General features: G+C 41.2%; 1 protein-coding gene across 2 annotated transcripts in view; it reads left to right on the top strand.

The window, feature by feature from the left end:
• The window catches only part of CHD1L (chromodomain helicase DNA binding protein 1 like), a 101,774-nt gene that overhangs the window by 2,173 nt on the left and 82,306 nt on the right, over positions 1-17,295 (top strand). For both annotated transcript variants that reach the window (XM_034411164.3, XM_087888381.1), the window contains exons 4-9: positions 2,335-2,449; positions 4,301-4,332; positions 4,731-4,812; positions 6,008-6,170; positions 13,830-13,985; positions 16,250-16,342. In XM_034411164.3, the coding sequence (XP_034267055.2) occupies positions 2,335-2,449; positions 4,301-4,332; positions 4,731-4,812; positions 6,008-6,170; positions 13,830-13,985; positions 16,250-16,342 (641 nt within the window). The remainder of the gene's footprint in view (positions 1-2,334; positions 2,450-4,300; positions 4,333-4,730; positions 4,813-6,007; positions 6,171-13,829; positions 13,986-16,249; positions 16,343-17,295) is intronic.

Raw genomic sequence — 17,295 nt, 5'->3', positions numbered from 1 at the left:
TTTAATTGAACATGGGCCTGGTGGCTCAGCAGACTGATAGCATTGTGATTAACACCAGCTGTCTGCAATTACTGTAAGTTCGAATCTCACCAGGCTCAAGGTTGACTCAGCCTTCCATCCTTTCTAAGGTAGGTAAATTGAGGACCCAGTTTGTGGGGGCAATAAGCTGACTTTGTATAAATATGCAAAAGTATGAAGGCTATTGCTTAACGCATTCTAAGCCGCCCTGAGTCTCTGGAGAAGGGCGGCATATAAAACAAATTTTAAAAAAAAACATAACGTAAAACATTCACAGTGCAGGGAGGAAAAAGTATGTGAATCTTTGGACTTAATAACTGGTTGACCCTCCTTTGGCAGCAATAACCTCAACCAAACATTTCCTGTAGTTGCAGATCAGACCTGTACAACGATTTGGAGTAATTTTGGACCACTCCTCTTCACAAAACTGTTTCAGTGTAGCAATATTCTTGGGATGTCTGGTGTGAATTGCTCTCTTAAGGTCATGCCACAGCATTTCAATCAGATTGAGGTCAGGACTCTGGGCCACTCCAGAAGGCGTATTCTGTGCTGTTGAAGCCATTTTTTTGTTGAATTACTTGTATGCTTTGGGTCATTGTCATTTTCCCATCAATGACAACAATCCGTCCAGGCCCTGAGGCAGCAAAGCAGCCCCAAACCATGATGCTCCCTCCACCATGTTTTACAGTGGGGATGAGGTTTTGATATTGGTGTGCTGTGCCTTTTTTTCTCAACACATAGTGTTGTGTGTTCTTCCCAAACAACTCAATTTTGGTTTCATCTGTCCACAGTATATTTTGCCAGTAGTGCTATGGAACATCCAGATGCTCTTTTGCAAACTTCAAACGTGCTGCAATCTTTTTTTGGGACAGCAATGGCTTCCTCCGTGGTGTCCTCCCATGTACTCCATTCTTGTTTAATGTTTTCCTTATTGTAGATGTGTCAACAAAAATGTTAGCATGTGCCAGAGATTTCTGTAGGTCTTTAGCTGACACTCTAGGATTCTTCTTTACCTCATGAAGCATTCTGGAGTCTTTTTTACAGGACGACCACGCCTAGGGAGAGTAGCAACAGTGCTAAACTTTCTCCATTTATAGACAGTCTGTCTTACCGTGGACACATGAACATCAAGGCTTTTGGAGATACTTTTGTAACCTTTTCCAGCTTCATGCAAGTCAACAATTCTTGATCGTAGGTCTTCTGAGAGCTCTTTTCTGCAAGGCATGGTTCACATCAGACAGTGCTTCTTGAAACCAGTAAACTCAAAACAGGTGTGTGTTTTTAAAGGGCAGGACAGCTGTCAGCAACACATCCAATATCATCACACTGATTGGAGTCAAGGTTGGCTCACTCCTGGCTCCAATTAGCTCTTGGAGACGTCATTAGGCTAGGGGCTCACATACTTTTTCCTCCCTGCACTGTGAATGTTTACATGTTATGTTCCATTAAACCATGGCAACATCTAATGTTTGTGTAGTATTATTTTAAGCAGACTGTGTTTTTCTATTATTGTGACTTAGATGAAGTTCAGAGCACATTTTATGACCAATTCATGCAAAACTCCACGTAATCCCAAGGGGTTCACATACTTTTTCTTGCAACTGTAGATGAAGTGTGTGAGTCTATGATGAAGTGAATATATGCTGAATTGAGCTAAGCTTTTTTTTTTTTTTTAATTTGATTTATATGCCGCCCTTCTCCGAAGACTCAGGGCGGCTTACAATGTGCTCAGCAATAGCCTTCATCCTTTTGTATATTTATACAAAGTCAGCTTATTGCCCCCACAAACTGGGTCCTCATTTCACCTACCTTAGAAAGGATGGAAGGCTGAGTCAACCTTGAGCCTTGGCGAGATTCGAACCCTGCAGTAATTGCAGGCAGCTGGTCTTAATAAGCTTAATAACAGGGTGCCTTAAACCCCTGTAGTACCAAGGCTCTTTTTTTAACATTTCTTAGTTGGAAAAGGTGCTGCCCATACTTCCTCTGATTTTTTTTTTTTATTTATAAGAAAGAATATAGTAAAATTTGGATTGAGAAAAATGATGCAGAATGAAGTGCAACCCATTTCTTTTAAATGCAGTTATCTACAAATTTAGCCATAGCATTCCATTACCTATGTCTGTCTCTATAAGATAATTATTTTCAGAAATTTGCTACATTAGGAAAAGAGGTAGTTTGCACACAAAATGTCAAGTTTTGTGTCTGACATCACAGAATAGATTGTGTTGGAATAAGTGAACCAATGCAGTTTGTAAATTTATAATTCTGATTAGAAGAGAGATATTGATCAATAGCTCTTTTAAATATTCAAAAAAGGTTTTCTCCGAACCTTTCCACTGTCATATATTTGGGAGGCAAAGAAGAAAGAGCTGAACTACAACAGGATTTGATGTCAAATCATTGTTTCCACATTTTGCTGACTACTTATGAGGTATCATTTGTTTTAATTAATATTGTGTATAAATATATATGTTTTAATTAATATTTTGACGGCATTTGACTATTCTTATTTAACCAGTCTCCATGTCCATCATAATATTCATGATCTGTGACTGTGCTAAAAAATGATTGATTGATTGACTGACTCTGTATCTCAAGGTCTGTGAGTGGGTAGGTTTCTTTGATCTGTTGGAAGTTTTTGTACTGGAAAGTTTTTTTTCTTCCATACAACTATTACCTATGATTGTAATTATGCAAGTTTAAATTAAAATGCAAAAGAACAACTATTGGAGGAGATACGTTGCAAAATATGAAGATCCTATAGGAGGAAGGGAGCAAATGATTGGCCCATTCTGGCAATTCTGCTTCCATAGATAAAAATTATTTCTGCAATAGTTTCTCTGAAAATTAAACTTGTCCTCAGTTGAAATTATTCTGTAGAGTCTTTTTCCTGCACTCACTCATTAAGGTCTGATAAATTGTTTTATTTTTATATTCATCTAATTAAGGCCAGATGTACAAGTAGATTGATGGGAAGGAAAAGCTCTGTATATTCTTTTTCCAGTATAACAGAAATAGATGGCTGTGAAAAACATCCAGATATTCAGAAAGGTAGATTATGAGTTTGTTGAAACCAGATTATAGAATATAGGTTATTAAGTTTGGTTTGTTCAATTTAAACCTTTTCTAAAAAATTCTTCAAGAATCTTTCAGTTGAGTATGCTTTAAACTAAACTTTAAAATAACTATCTGGTTTCTAATCTAGCCAGCAGTAGTTTAGATTCACGCATTATACTGGGCAGGATATTTTAATAGTAGTGAAATATAAATGCAGACCAAAAACGGCTGGATTCACACAGATGTGTGTGAACCCAGGCAATAATGATTGGAATTATTTAATTAATCAGCAATTTATTTTTATTTAACTATATTATTAATAAACCATAATTTCTGGTTGAAATGAAATATAAAGCTAGAATTCTGATGCTTTGAAAGTCACACCAAATGTAACAAACTCCTGACTATAGGAGGAGGTGAATGGAAAATGATTGTATACAACTTCAAGGTTTATTTAGGAACATTGTCATTCATGCCTCTTGACCATAGAATTACAGGGCTAGAAGGGACCTTGGAAGTCTTCTAATCCAACCCCCTGCCCAAGGCAGAAGGGACTTTATTGCATCCCAAATGGCTGTCCAATCTCTCCTTCAGGACTTCCAGCAATGGAGCACCCACAATTGTTTCATTGATTTAATTGTTCTCACTGTTAGGAAATTCTTCCTTATTTCCAGATTGGATTTCTCTTTAACAAACTTCCACTCATTGCTTTTTGTCCTGTCCTCCTGTATTTGGAGAATAAGTCAACTCCCTCTTTTCTGTGATAGCCCCTCAAATACCAGAAGACAGCTATCATGTCACCCCAATCATTCTCTTCATTAGGTTAGACACCTAATTCCCTTAGCTGTTCCATATACAATTTAGCCTCCAGACCCCTTTTGTTGCTGCTCTTTACACTCTTTCTAGAGCTTCAGCTTTTTTTTTATCATGGTGAATAGAATGGGATGCAGCATTCCAGGTGTGGCCTCACTAGTATAATATAGAGCAATACTGTCACCTCTCATTATTTTGATGCTATCCCTCTGTTGATGGAGCCTATGCATTGGCCTGCTTTCTTTCTTTCTTTCTTTCTTTCTTTCTTTCTTTCTTTCTTTCTTTCTTTCTTTCTTTCTTTTTCTATTAATTTTACTATTCATATTGCTTATATTAATAAAGCATAGTTGAGTTTCATATGCAACATATAAACTTACAGTATAAACAAAACTTTTCTTTCACTTGGTTACAGATGTGCCTCAAAGATCCAGCTTTTCTAAAACGGTGAGGACATTGAGTACAAATATCATGTTTTCAACATAAAAGCTATTTGGACCTTGGAGCCAATTATACATGAATAGTTGTTTTAGTTTTTAGAATGAAGCCTGTTCTTACAAAGGTTGTCTCCTTTTTGTGCTTTTACCTATTTGAATCAGTTACTGGGGAGAAGAAAAGACAGGTGGTACACATTAATGTAACATCTAAGAAATTTAAAGAGAATCATTCAAATATGACCAAGGAGAAGGAAACCTTATATAGTATTTCTCAAGATCTCTAATTTTGAGCTACTAAATAAAACCTTAATATCTTAAACCTTAATAAATCTCAATTCCTCTATGTGAATAAAGTAAGCAAATAATAGATCTGAATGCATCCTATTTCTGGTCTTTCTTTATGTTCAGTTTTAACTGGACTTGTCTTATTGTGGATGAAGCTCAGAGACTGAAGAATCAGGATTCATTGCTTCATAAAACACTATCTGAGGTAAAAGAATAGTACATTTTCTTTTGTTCAAATTTTAGAGGATGAATATTTCCTAACTGCCTTCTTGGTCATTTGGGGAGATTTCAGTTTCTTGATTATCTTTAAGGGTTCAACAAACTATTTCTAGTTTGATGTGAGGAGACATCCAATTTGAGTTTAAAATAAATTATTGGCACTTTTATTCTTCAATAAAGAATAAAAGCGACGTGGCGCTCCCATGTAACACCTCTCCTGCGCAAGCTGCACTGGCTTCCGGTGGTCTTCCGAGTGCGCTTCAAGGTTTTGGTTATCACCTTCAGAGCGCTCCATGGCTTAGGACCTGGCTATTTACGGGACCGCCTGCTGCCACCAGTAGCCTCCCACCGACCAGTACGCTCCCATAGAGAGGGGCTCCTCCGGGTGCCGTCGGCCAAACAATGTCGACTGGCGGCCCCCAGGGGGAGAGCCTTCTCTGTGGGGGCACCTACGATCTGGAACGAGCTCCCCCCGGAGATACGGAGGATTCCGGATCTGCGTACCTTCCGTCGCGTGCTTAAGACGTTCTTATTCCATCAAGCTGGCCTGACCTAAACTTTTCCTCTTTTTAAATGGAATTTTAAATTTGGTTTTAATTTATTGGGGTTTTAAAATGGTTCAGCCAAATTTATTTAATTAGTTTTATCTCTATTTTAAATTTTGTATCTATATGTTTTATTTTATGGCTGTTCACCGCCCTGAGTCCTTCGGGAGTAGGGCGGTATACAAATTTAATAAAATGAAAATGAAAATAAGAAAAGAAGCAACATTAATATTAACTTTAAAATATTCAATTTATCTCTGGAATAAAAACACAATTTTCTCAGAAGACACAAGTTTTCCAACTTTACTAAAAAGGGAATGGATCCTAACCTCTAATTGCAAAATAATATCGCAAAGTTCCGAATCATGTATGGGTCTAACAGTTATATACAATGAATCAAATTCTTCCCTTCAGCAGTGTCTAAACTACACACAGAAACTTTATTTTGATCACTGAGCAATAAAAAATATATTTGATACATACAAAGGAAAATTAACCATAACATCAATTGGTGATCATTTGTAGATAAAGGTTGCACATAATGTAATAGAATTTTGCTACTTTTAAATAGATTCATCCCTGATTGTCTAACAAATAATGCAAAAAATAAATGCTAAACTACAGGACATCTTTTAGTATTCAACAGATTTCCGTCTCCTGCTGACTGGTACTCCAATTCAGAACAATCTTCAAGAGTTATATTCCATGCTTACTTTTATTGAACCAGCTATATTTCCCAAGGAACTTGCAGATGAATTTGTTTTCTATTACCATGAAATTGAAAAAGACACTGAAATAGGCAAGTAGAAAGTTGAGATTCATTGCAGAATGTGAACAGTTGGAATTCAGGTTTCTTTTTTGATTATGCTACTGTTATTAAAGAAATGTGTATAGCCTGTGCTTGAACCAAAAACATTCCAATTTTTAATTAAGAATTCAGTGTCCTATGATATCATGGACCTCATCTTTTTGTTGTGTTTTTTTTCAATAATGTTGTAAGAGATGTATATATGCTTAGGGTGGTTTTTTTTTTACTTTTTAACTTATGTAGCTATATACAACTGTATACAATTGCTGCGCCAGGGAAATGCAAAGTCTCTTAGGCAATCTTATTTTTAAGTATAGATAATCCTCATTTAATGACAGTAATTGGCACTGAATACTTTGTTACTAAGCAATATGGTCCTAAAGCAAAATATTGTGTGACCATGCTGACTTAACTGCAATTCTGGTTGCAATTATTAAGCAAATTATGCAGAATACAAAGCACAATATTGTGCAACCACAACTTGTGACTTCCTGCGGATTCCCACATTGACTTTGCTTACTGGAAGCTAGCAGTGAATGTCACAAATGGTAATCGTGCAACCATTACACATTGCAACTGTTGTAATTTCAATCACATGATTGTGGGAACATGGTGAACATTGCAATTTTGAGGACTGGCTAGGTCCCAAGAACCACATATAATTTTAAGTTTTTTTCTAAAAGGTACTGAATTTGGTGCATATGTGAGAAAAAGAGTTCAATCTCCAGTAAGGTTATGGATCATCATTGCATGCATAATTAGTGCCTGGAATTTAAATGACACATTGAATATGTTGTAATATGACACTTGTGTATTTGCAGTAACAATATGCATAGTTCCCCATACAACAGCTTTCCTCAGTCTTATGTCATGCTGCTGAATCATGGAATTCTTAAATTGACCAATTGAAATTACGGAAATTGTTAATTTTGATAACTCTAGCTCTATTAATTTTAGTAGGTTTATCCTTAAATAAGATTATGTTTTCAATCACAACAATTATAGTGATGAGTTCTATATTTATTATATGAAGCTCTTTTTTAAAGTATCAAATTACATAATCTCATTTGTTAAGGTCAGTAATTATTAAATAAACAACCTAAAATCCAACATAGTCAACTACCTGTAATTACCTGTAATCAAATGCAACATTACTCAGGAGATGTAGCCAAACTAGCTAAACCTAGCCTTAACCTAATGATACTGGCATTATTTCCTTGATGAGGGTGTGACATTGTCCAGATGAGGGTTGTATCAGTCGGATCTGATGCTGGCTGAGTCATAATTTTTGACCACTCCCCTTGCTCCTCCCCTTTCATGCCCAGTTTAGACTCAGTCGGCCTGAGAGAAACATCTCCTACAGATCTGGCTATACAGCCCAGGTCTGTTCAATATCACAGAATTGTAAGTCTTTTTGACCACCTTTTTATTTCTCTAATTTAAAATTGTTACTTCCCCTTTAAATTTTTCTAAGGTACCGGTCTACCAGGCTATATTTCCCCCCCCCTTTCTATTGTAGCCTGCCGGTCTTGCCTTGCTAGAGCGTCCTGGGCTTCCAGGCTTTGCTACGCTGCTGGCGGTGGCCATTTTGAAAGCCCCGTTTTAAAAGGGAACTTTTTTCCTTTTTTCTTTCCCTGTCTTTTTTGGGGGGGGGATTTTTTTGATCTATCCCACCAACGATTGTTTAAGGGGGCCTAGACCACAATACCACCAACAATAATAGCGATTCCCTAATTTTAAGGGAAATCGCCAAATCGGGCCGCCGCCCACACTACAGCTATCCCGAAACCGCTGATCGGCTGTAGAGCGGTTAATTGAAGCGCCGCAGCAATTTTAAAAGGAGTTTTTTGCCGCTTTGCCACCAACGAGTCTGCAAGTTTGGGGAGAGCGGCAAGTTTCTTCTTGCCTCTCCCTGTGGCATTTCCAGCCAGTGTTTAGTTATTATTTACTTATTTTTCTCATCGTGGCTGTGGAGGCGCTGAGGAGGTCCGTTTCTAGGCTTGCCTAGACAGATACCTCTGGAGCAGAGTTTCCTCCTGCTCAGTGTGACCTGGCAGCCATCGTGTTTAACGCCAGCGTCGTTGCCATCTCAAATTACAACTCACGTGGCGAAACTAAAAGCTTTTTCTCCAGTCGACATCGTGTTCACAGTGAGTATACTAAAGATGGCGGATCGCTCTTCCCACGGGAAGGAAAATACCATGTACACTGGGAAGAAATCAACTTCCAAACGTAAGCACCTTTCTAAGCCTGAGGAGAAGGATTTAACAAAGAGGCATAAATCTCTAGAGAAGCAAATTAGCGATGTGCCTGCAACTGAGCCTGGTAAGGGGACCCCCCCCCCATCTACCCCCCTCCTCCCATTTCAACTGTTAGCCAGGCCTGGTCTTCGGAGGGAGAGGGTAATGTTCTTCAACAAGACCAAAGCAATTTGCAAAACCCCTTTGCAAGTCAATTAATGACCCCTGCAACTCCTGTATTTGGTGGGCATGCAGCTGCAGCTGCTTCTACAAGTAAATCCTCTATGCCTGTGCTAACCCCCGAAGATCCTTTAAAAAATGTGCCAGAAGGATTGAGAATTCTGATTGAACAGGCCATTGCTTCTAGAATGGCAGCCAATATTCATGGTCACCACTCTGGCTCTGCTATTTCAGAGCGATCTGCCCGTATTAGAATTTCTCCTGCAGTCAGTCTTACTGGCTCTCATTCTCCTGCAGCCTCCAGAGCTAGTGAAGCCTTTGTGTTTGAGGAAGAGAGACATTCTGACCTATCAGATGATGAGGAGATAATCCAAGATCAACCTGCCTTTACAGGTTTATTTCCCCCTAATAAATTCAAGTCTTTATTGCATAAGGCTCGCTTAACAGCCGCCTTAAAGGAAGATGAATATTTTAAAGAGATGCAGGAGGCCCAGCAGGGTGGACTACAGGGACCTTTTTCTGAGCCCCCCCCGAACTTTGTTATGTACCAACTCCACAACTGTTCATAGACGTGGTAAAGAAACAGTGGGCTGGGCCTGCAACCATGGCATCTGCACATGGTTCAGATAAGAAATATTATGCTGTTGCTCCAAAGTTTGCTCAACTCTTACAAGTTCCACCTGTAGACAGCCCTGTAGCGGCCCTTTCCTCTTCTTCATACGTAGCTGGGGATACTTCTGAAGGTCTAAGGCCAGAAGACAAAAAGTTAGAATTTCTGTTTAAAAAGAACCATCAGGCTTCAGCATGGGCAATTCAATCAGCTTCATCAGCCTCATTTTTTAATAGAACTACCATCCTTTGGCTTCAACAGTTACAGGCAAGGGTACCTCCCAGTGAGGTTCGCCTTCATCAGGATATTAATAAAATCATTGCTGCCACTCAATTTTCGGCTGATGCAACCTTGAATTCAGCCAAATTTGCATCCAGAGCCTTAGCCTCTACAGTTTCAGCCCGCAGAATGCTTTGGCTTCGCCAATGGCTTGCTGACCTTAAGGCCAAATGACGCTTGGCTGCAGCTCCATATTCTGCAAACAAATTATTTGGGGAATCACTTGATCCTCTTCTTGTAGAGACCCGGGATAAGCGAAAAATTTTACCTTTTACATACAAACAGGCTGAAAGAAGACCCTCTCCATATTACAGAAGGCCTTCCTTTCGTTCCTACCCCTAGGGTGGTCCCTCCAGGCAGGAATATCTTCAGGGATCCTACCGATCCTCGGACCATCAATATTTTCGGGACAGGAACAGACAATTCCAGCCCAAACGGTCCTTTCGGGGTTCTGGCTTCCGCCAGTCCCACAGTCGTAAGTGACTCACAACCAAATCCTCCAATAGGGGGTCGCCTGTCCCTCTTTGCGGACAAGTGGGAAAGGTCATCATCAGACCTTTGGGTGCTTTCAGTTGTGAAATTCGGCCTCCCCCTGGAATTTCTCTCCAGACCTCCAACCCACTTTCTTCAATGTCCAACTTCCAAAAGCGAATCCAGACGTCAATTAATGAACCAAGCAGTTCAGCACCTACTGCAGATTCATGCCATAGAGGAGGTCCCCCACGATCAATGGAAACAGGGGTATTATTCCATCCTGTTCGTAGTTCCAAAGCGGTCGGGGGGGTGGAGAGCCATTCTGGACTTAAAAAATCTCAACTCATACATAGTGTATCGCAGATTCAAAATGTGTTCACTAACCTCTATTCTTCAAGGGATTCGTCCCAATGATTTTCTAGTTTCCATAGACCTCATGGAGGCTTATCTTCACATTCCCATCCTGCCAAAGCATCGACAGTATCTCCGATTCAGCTACGCAGGAAAGCACTTTCAATACCGGGCTCTTCCCTTCGGACTGGCATCTGCACCAAGAGTCTTCACAAAGGTCGTGGCGGTCGTGGCGGCTCACCTGAGACAACAACCGGTAAGGATCCAGGCTTACCTGGACGATATTCTGATTCAGGCTCACACTCAAGAACAAGCCTTACACGACCTACACCTCACGATTCAAATGCTGAACGACCATGGGTTCTTGGTCAACTACAAAAGTCAGTTAGTGCCAGTCACCAGGATCGGGTATCTTGGTGCCATCATAGACGCAGCCCAAGGGACTGTCTACCTAACCTTGGAACGACAGTCAGACATCAGGGACATAGTAGCTCACATTCGCAGAACTCCATCAGTTCCATTGGCCACTTTATCCAAGCTCTTAGACAAGATGGTCTCCTGCGTTCAGATTGTTCCATGGGCACACCTTCATGCTTGCCACTTGCAGTGGTTCCTGCTTCCTTTTCAAAGGAAACGCCAAGCTCACACCATGTCAACAGTCAAAGTTCCACTCTCAGTCAGGCGATCGCTATATTGGTGGACATCGCCTTCTCTCGACAAGGGGTGTCTCTTCATGAATCACGACCGACTTGTACTCACTACAGACGCCAGCCTTCATGGATGGGGGGCTCATCTCGCATCACACGTGGCTCAGGGCCGTTGGTCTGCATCAGACCTCGCCAACCCTATCAACTGGCTGGAGCTGAAGGCCATTCGTCTCGCTCTCATGCACTTTCACCAGTTTGTGCAAAACAGTCATGTTCTGGTGTTGACAGACAATATGGCGGCGAAGGCGCATGTCAACCGTCAAGGGGGCACCCACTCAAAGCGCCTCATGGAGGAATCATTTCGCCTGGGCAAGTGGGCAGAACAACACCTCCTCTCCATCAGAGCGGACCACATTGCGGGGTCAGAAAACACACATGCAGATTTCCTGAGCAGGACAGAAGTGGACAACAGCGAGTGGCAGATTCATCCCAACATCTTCCATCAGATGTGCAACAGGTTCGGCATCCCAGCCATAGATCTCTTTGCCACACACCTGAACAATCAGCTTCCTCGCTTCTTCTCGAGGTTCCCGACGCCAGGGGCAGAAGGGGTCAACGCTCTCCGTCTCACCTGGCCGCCGGGTCTTCACTACGCCTTCACGCCGCTGCCTCTGATTCCGGCCCTGATTCGGAAGGTCATCGCCGACAGAGCAGAAATTATCCTCTTGGCTCCCCACTGGCCACGCCGTCTGTGGTTCGCAGACCTGGTCAGTCTCTCCACATCTCACCCTTGGAGGATTCCACCAGACGAGATTGTACTGCGTCAGGGGAACCTTCTTCGTCCGGACCCTCAGTGGCTCCAACTGACTGCATGGTGCTTGAAGGGGCCCGTCTAAGGCAGGACAATTATTCAGACAGGGTGATTCACATTGTTCAAGCCTGCAGACGTAAATCCACAGTCAGACTCTACAATATCTCCTGGCTCGCTTTTTATAGGTGGTGCCGTTCCCGACAGATAGATCCTGTTTCAGCCTCACCTGCCCAGATCCTGGAGTTCCTCTGAGATGGGTTTGACCGTGGTCTGGCCCATAGTACCCTCCGGAGACATGTGGCGGCCCTGTCTACGGCCTTGTCCAGTCCATCCGGACGGCCACTCACTCAGCACCCTGTGATAAAAAAGTTCTTGAGAGGAGCCAGGCTCTTGCGGCCCTCCTCGATTCATAGATACCCTACTTGGGATTTGCCCAAGGTCCTTAACGCTTTAACTGAGGCTCCCTTTGAACCCCTCCGCACGGTTCATCTTCGCTTTCTCACCCTTAAGGTGGTTTTCCTTATAGCCATAACTTCAGCCCGTCGCATTTCGGAGCTGGCAGCCCTCTCGGTTAGGGAGGATCTCTGTGTTTTCCGGCCAGGCACAGTTATTTTGAGATTGGACCCTTCATTTATTCCCAAGGTTAATTCCCCCTTTCACAGGGCCCAAGAGGTTATTTTGCCCAACTTCTGTCCCCGGCCCTCTCATGCCTTGGAACGAAGGTGGCATACTTTAGATGTACGAAGGGCCCTAAAGATTTATATCAAAAGGACTACTCTTTTCAGGAAATTAGAGGCCTTGTTTGTTTCCTTTTTGCCAGGCTCCCTAGGGCTCAAAGTCTCTTCTGCCACAATTGGTAGATGGATCAGGGCTTGCATCGCCTCGGCATAATCAGGCCCAGGCGATTCCTGTTCCCAATAGCATTACTGCCCACTCCACTCGGAGTGCTGCTACCTCAGCAGCTTGGGCGACTCAGGCCTCCCTTGAGGAGGTTTGTAGGGCAGCCACCTGGTCTACCCCCTCGCCATTTATTCGTCACTACAAGATAGATACCTTTGCTTCTGCTGAAGCGTCATTTGGCAGGAGGGTTTTGCAGCAGGTGCATCGTGCGAGGGTCTCTCCAGGCCCTTCGACATCCCGCCCTTGAGACTGCCAAATATTTGGTATGTCCCTCATCTGGACAATGTCACACCCTCATCAAGGAAATTGGGCATTGGTCTTACCTTAAATGCCAGATTTCTTGAGGGGGGTGACATTGTCCAGCCCCTCCCTCTGTCTCAGTGCCTGTACGGTTTATTATTCTTGTTCAGTAGTTTTTTTCCAGTTGTCCCATTGGACCGGTTTACTTCCTCCTGACCATGGTGGTTCCTGTTGGAGATCCTTCTTGTGGCCTTCCTTCATCAAAACTGAGCATGAAAGGGGAGGAGCAAGGGGAGTGGTCAAAAATTATGACTCAGCCAGCATCAGATCCGACTGATACAACCCTCATCTGGACAATGTCACCCCCCTCAAGAAATCTGGCATTTAAGGTGAGACCAATGCCCAATATTCTGAAATATAAAATGTAGAAAATATAAAAGATAAATACATTATTGTAATACTGGTGCCCTGATTTGTTAATCTAATTATGTGATATGACAATCTTATATACTGTACATCTATTTCATTTACTATACATCTCTCTCTTGTCAGTTGAATAGACTGATTGTGGATGATTGATGGCTTATTTGAAATGGTCAGGCCTTTCACCTTCTACTTCAAGTTGGGAAATTGTTTCTTACAATATTTCTTAACTATCTCTACTAGAATTCATTAAGATGTGTATATTACATAGATCCATTTTTAGTTAGCTTCTGTTACTTGAAGCTGTGGGAAGATTTACAAGTTTTCCTACAAACATACACCCAAATCATTAACCATCTAAATGGTGAAGTGATTGTAAATTAAGGGGTAGATCACCTAGTTCCTCTTAAATTTCTTTCAGTTTTAGGAATCATAACTTGTCCACTTTTTTCATCCTGTTTACATTTAACTGGATATTTCTGTTTCTATTTTAAGTCAAAGAACTTCATAGTCTGTTGCAGCCTTTGTTGCTCAGGAGAGTGAAGGCAGAAGTTTCAGAAGAAATTCCAAAGAAGGTAGAAGTGGTTCTCTACCATGGAATGTCAGCACTGCAGAAAAAACTTTATAAGGCTCTTCTCGTGAAAGACCTAGGTAAAAATAAAACAAATAGATTTTGGCACTGGCCATTAAGTCCGGTAATAATTTGGTTGGTAAATTGAGACACGAAGTTTTAAGGCGGAATCATATTTTGAAAACCATTCAAATAATGAAAATTTAGTTATCAAATCCCATTGATCTCAGTGTATATCCTATTCAATTTTTTAATTACATTTTCGCCCTAGTGGGACACATTTGTGATTTTTCTCCATATTAAGGCTATGCTTGTTATGCTAGGAAGGAAAAAGTAAACCCTAAACATTATTTGGTTTTTCTTACATTTCTTATATTTCTATCCCTAGCAATTCTGAGGATTTTATTAGTTGATTGAATTAGTACTTGAACTTTCCATCATTAATATAAAGGCAGCATTTCTTATAAAAGACAGTAGTTTTTTCTTCTTTCTCCCTTCCAGAGAATTTTACCTAGCAATAGTTGTATCCTGTTTTTTCTGTTCATGAAGTTTTGAATTTTTCAGGTAGTTATGTTTTCTCATTTTAAAATTAATGTGATTTGCACTTCATTTTGACTTGGACAGTTTCTAATATTAATATGTAAAATATAGTCATTGTCAGTGATGGGATTCAACCAGTTCGCACCGATTCAACCAAACCGGTTGTTAACTTTTTGCACAGTTTGGCAAACTGGCTGATCCCACCACTGCCTGGCCCCTCCCCTCCCAGTCACTCCTTGCCTGGCCTGAGAAGGTAAGGGCGACAGTGGGGGAGGGAGACCCGCTCTAGGTGGGGCTGGAAATCTCCGCCGTAGAGAGTGGTACAAGAAGTGGTGCAAGGAGTAGCGTAGCCCTTGCCGGCTGGAGTCAGGTAATGGTGCTGTTACACCAAGGTGGGGTGGCGCAGGTGGCCAAAGTGGTGGTGGTGATGGTCAAAGCCTTAGTGTGGGAGCGAAGCGCCACTGAATTTGCCTTTGCGCGGCAACAGCATTCTACCTTTGTCGCGGTACATTTGCACTCAAGGCAGCCCTCAGCTCCTGCCGCTTCAGGCTCAGAGCTGTAAGCCACATCCAGGAAACACTGCGGCAGAGAGAAGTGGCTGGATATGATTCTCCGGCACCTCATCTCTTGCTGGCTCTCACTGCCTGACAGTCAGGGTTTTTTAAAGATTTTTGCAGCAGGAAATGGTGGGCGACTACTTCTGGCGTGTGTTTGTCCAGCTGGGCATGCTCAATCACTCAAGGAGACGCGCAACCTGCTCTGCACCCCGAGACATAATGTGACCCCGTTTCCTGCTGCAAAAATCTTTTTAAAAACCTGACTGCTGGGTAGCAAGACCCAGCAAGATATGAGGTGCCGGAGAATCAGACCTGGCCACTTCTCTCTGCCGCAGTGCTATGGTTGGAATGATTAACATTTCTGAAAATGCAAATAAAAATTCCAGTCTTAATTACTCATTTCTGTGTAATCATGTGTTACAACTGCCATTTCCTCCTTCATTAGAACTGCAAGCTTTGATACCGGCAGACAAGTTATATTCAATATAGTTGTCACAAATTGTCAAATCATCTGTCAAGCGTACATATCTCCTGGCCCTGCAGCTCATCTGTGTACAGGACTTTGGTTCTGCTAATCTGTGAAGAGAAGCTACTGAAAAACAAACACATGCTGATATGGGCTAGTATAATTTGGATGATAGTTAAATGAATCTCAGAATCTGAATACTCTATGCATTGTTTGTTTAATTATTTGAACTTTCCATGAAATTGCAAGAAAGGATGGGTCAGAAATGTTGCAAGAAGGTTCATTTCCTAGGGGGATCAGTTTTAAAACAGTATTTGCTAAAAGCTACTAGAACCCCTTATCAATTAACATAATTTTTATGAACATCTTGTCTACACATTAGTTAGTTTTTATATTTAGAACATCTTGTCAGATTGTATGATGGTGTCTGTCAAAGACTGCTCATCTCTGCAGTAGATGACCAAAACATTGGCATGAGATTAGAAATTAAATTGTTAGAACTTTCAACTTCAGGATTTTGGTATCACAGTGCACTGTCTGCCATTTAATGTAATTGGTCATAAGAAAATAATATATTTTAAAACTTTAAGGACCTTTAACAATTGTTAGCAATGGCTTTTTTTTTTTTTTTGCTCTTTCTACTGAAGCATAGATATTGAATTGAAGATACTATAATGTTGAATTTTAATTCAAATATTCTTTGCCTGCTGTTTTGTGTGATTAAGTCTTGATATCTAAATGTATCAACAAAAGCAGCAAATGTCTCATATTTTTTTTTCAGATGCATTTGAAAATGAGTCAGGAAAGAAAGCTAACCTTCAAAATGTGTTGATTCAACTACGGAAATGTGTAGCTCACCCATATCTATTCATTGGTAAGAATTATGAACATGAGCATTGTTGAAGCTACTAATTTAAGTGAGGTAGGCATAACAATTCTATTAGTAGGCTAAGCAGATCCTATATCTCAGTCAAATAAAAGAAGGAAGAGACACACTGACTTAGATCTTAACAATTATTCTGATTGTCTATCTTTTTTATTATTATTCTTTGGCTGAGTTATATGAGAGATGCCTTCAAGTCACTGGAAACTGCCTGCAGTTTCCTTGGAAAGATTTTTCAGAAGTGATTTGCCATTGCCTCCTTCTTAGGACTGGAAGAGAGTGATTGGGCCAAAATCCCCCAGCTGGCTTTATGCTTAAAGTGGGATTAGAACTCATGGTGCCCCAGTTTCTTGCCTGATGCCTTAACCACTACCTTAAACTGGCACTCTTATCAGTCTTAGATCACCAAAATCTCTTTCACTGAGGACCGATCCAACAAGAAAGGATTTACTTCAGCCCTCCCAGTCAGAAACAAGGATAAACTTTTTAACTTAACCCCAACCCCCAACCCCCCCAAAAAAAAGGACTAAGAGGTTTTTCCTCTTAGCTCCATTTGGGCCAAGCAGGATGTTGATTGCATTTGTTCTTACGACAGTGAAATTCAAGGATCACTTTGTTGGCAGTGGGTTTCATTTCTATATTTAGGACTAATCTGAAGATTCCATTTCCAGTTGTTTTTCACAGAAATTACTAAGAAGGAATCGGCTGATCTAACTAACTATAAGACCCTTCCCTCTTTGTCAGTATGTACGACATGGAATCTCTTCCCTGATCATATACAGAATAGCTTGGAATGGCCTGTGTTGCTTTTAGATTTCAAACAAAGATCCTATGAAGGAAGTTGGGTTGAAAGCAAAGAGCAACTCACTGAAAGTCACCCATTTGGCTTTCACACCTAAGAAAGGTCTAGAGCTCACAGTCTCCTGGTTTTTAGACCTGCACTT

This window comes from Pantherophis guttatus, chromosome 2, assembly GCF_059756535.1.
Source record: "Pantherophis guttatus breed Tessera chromosome 2, ASM5975653v1, whole genome shotgun sequence".
NCBI lineage: Eukaryota > Metazoa > Chordata > Lepidosauria > Squamata > Colubridae > Pantherophis > Pantherophis guttatus.
This window is presented reverse-complemented; position numbering and strand designations above follow the sequence as displayed.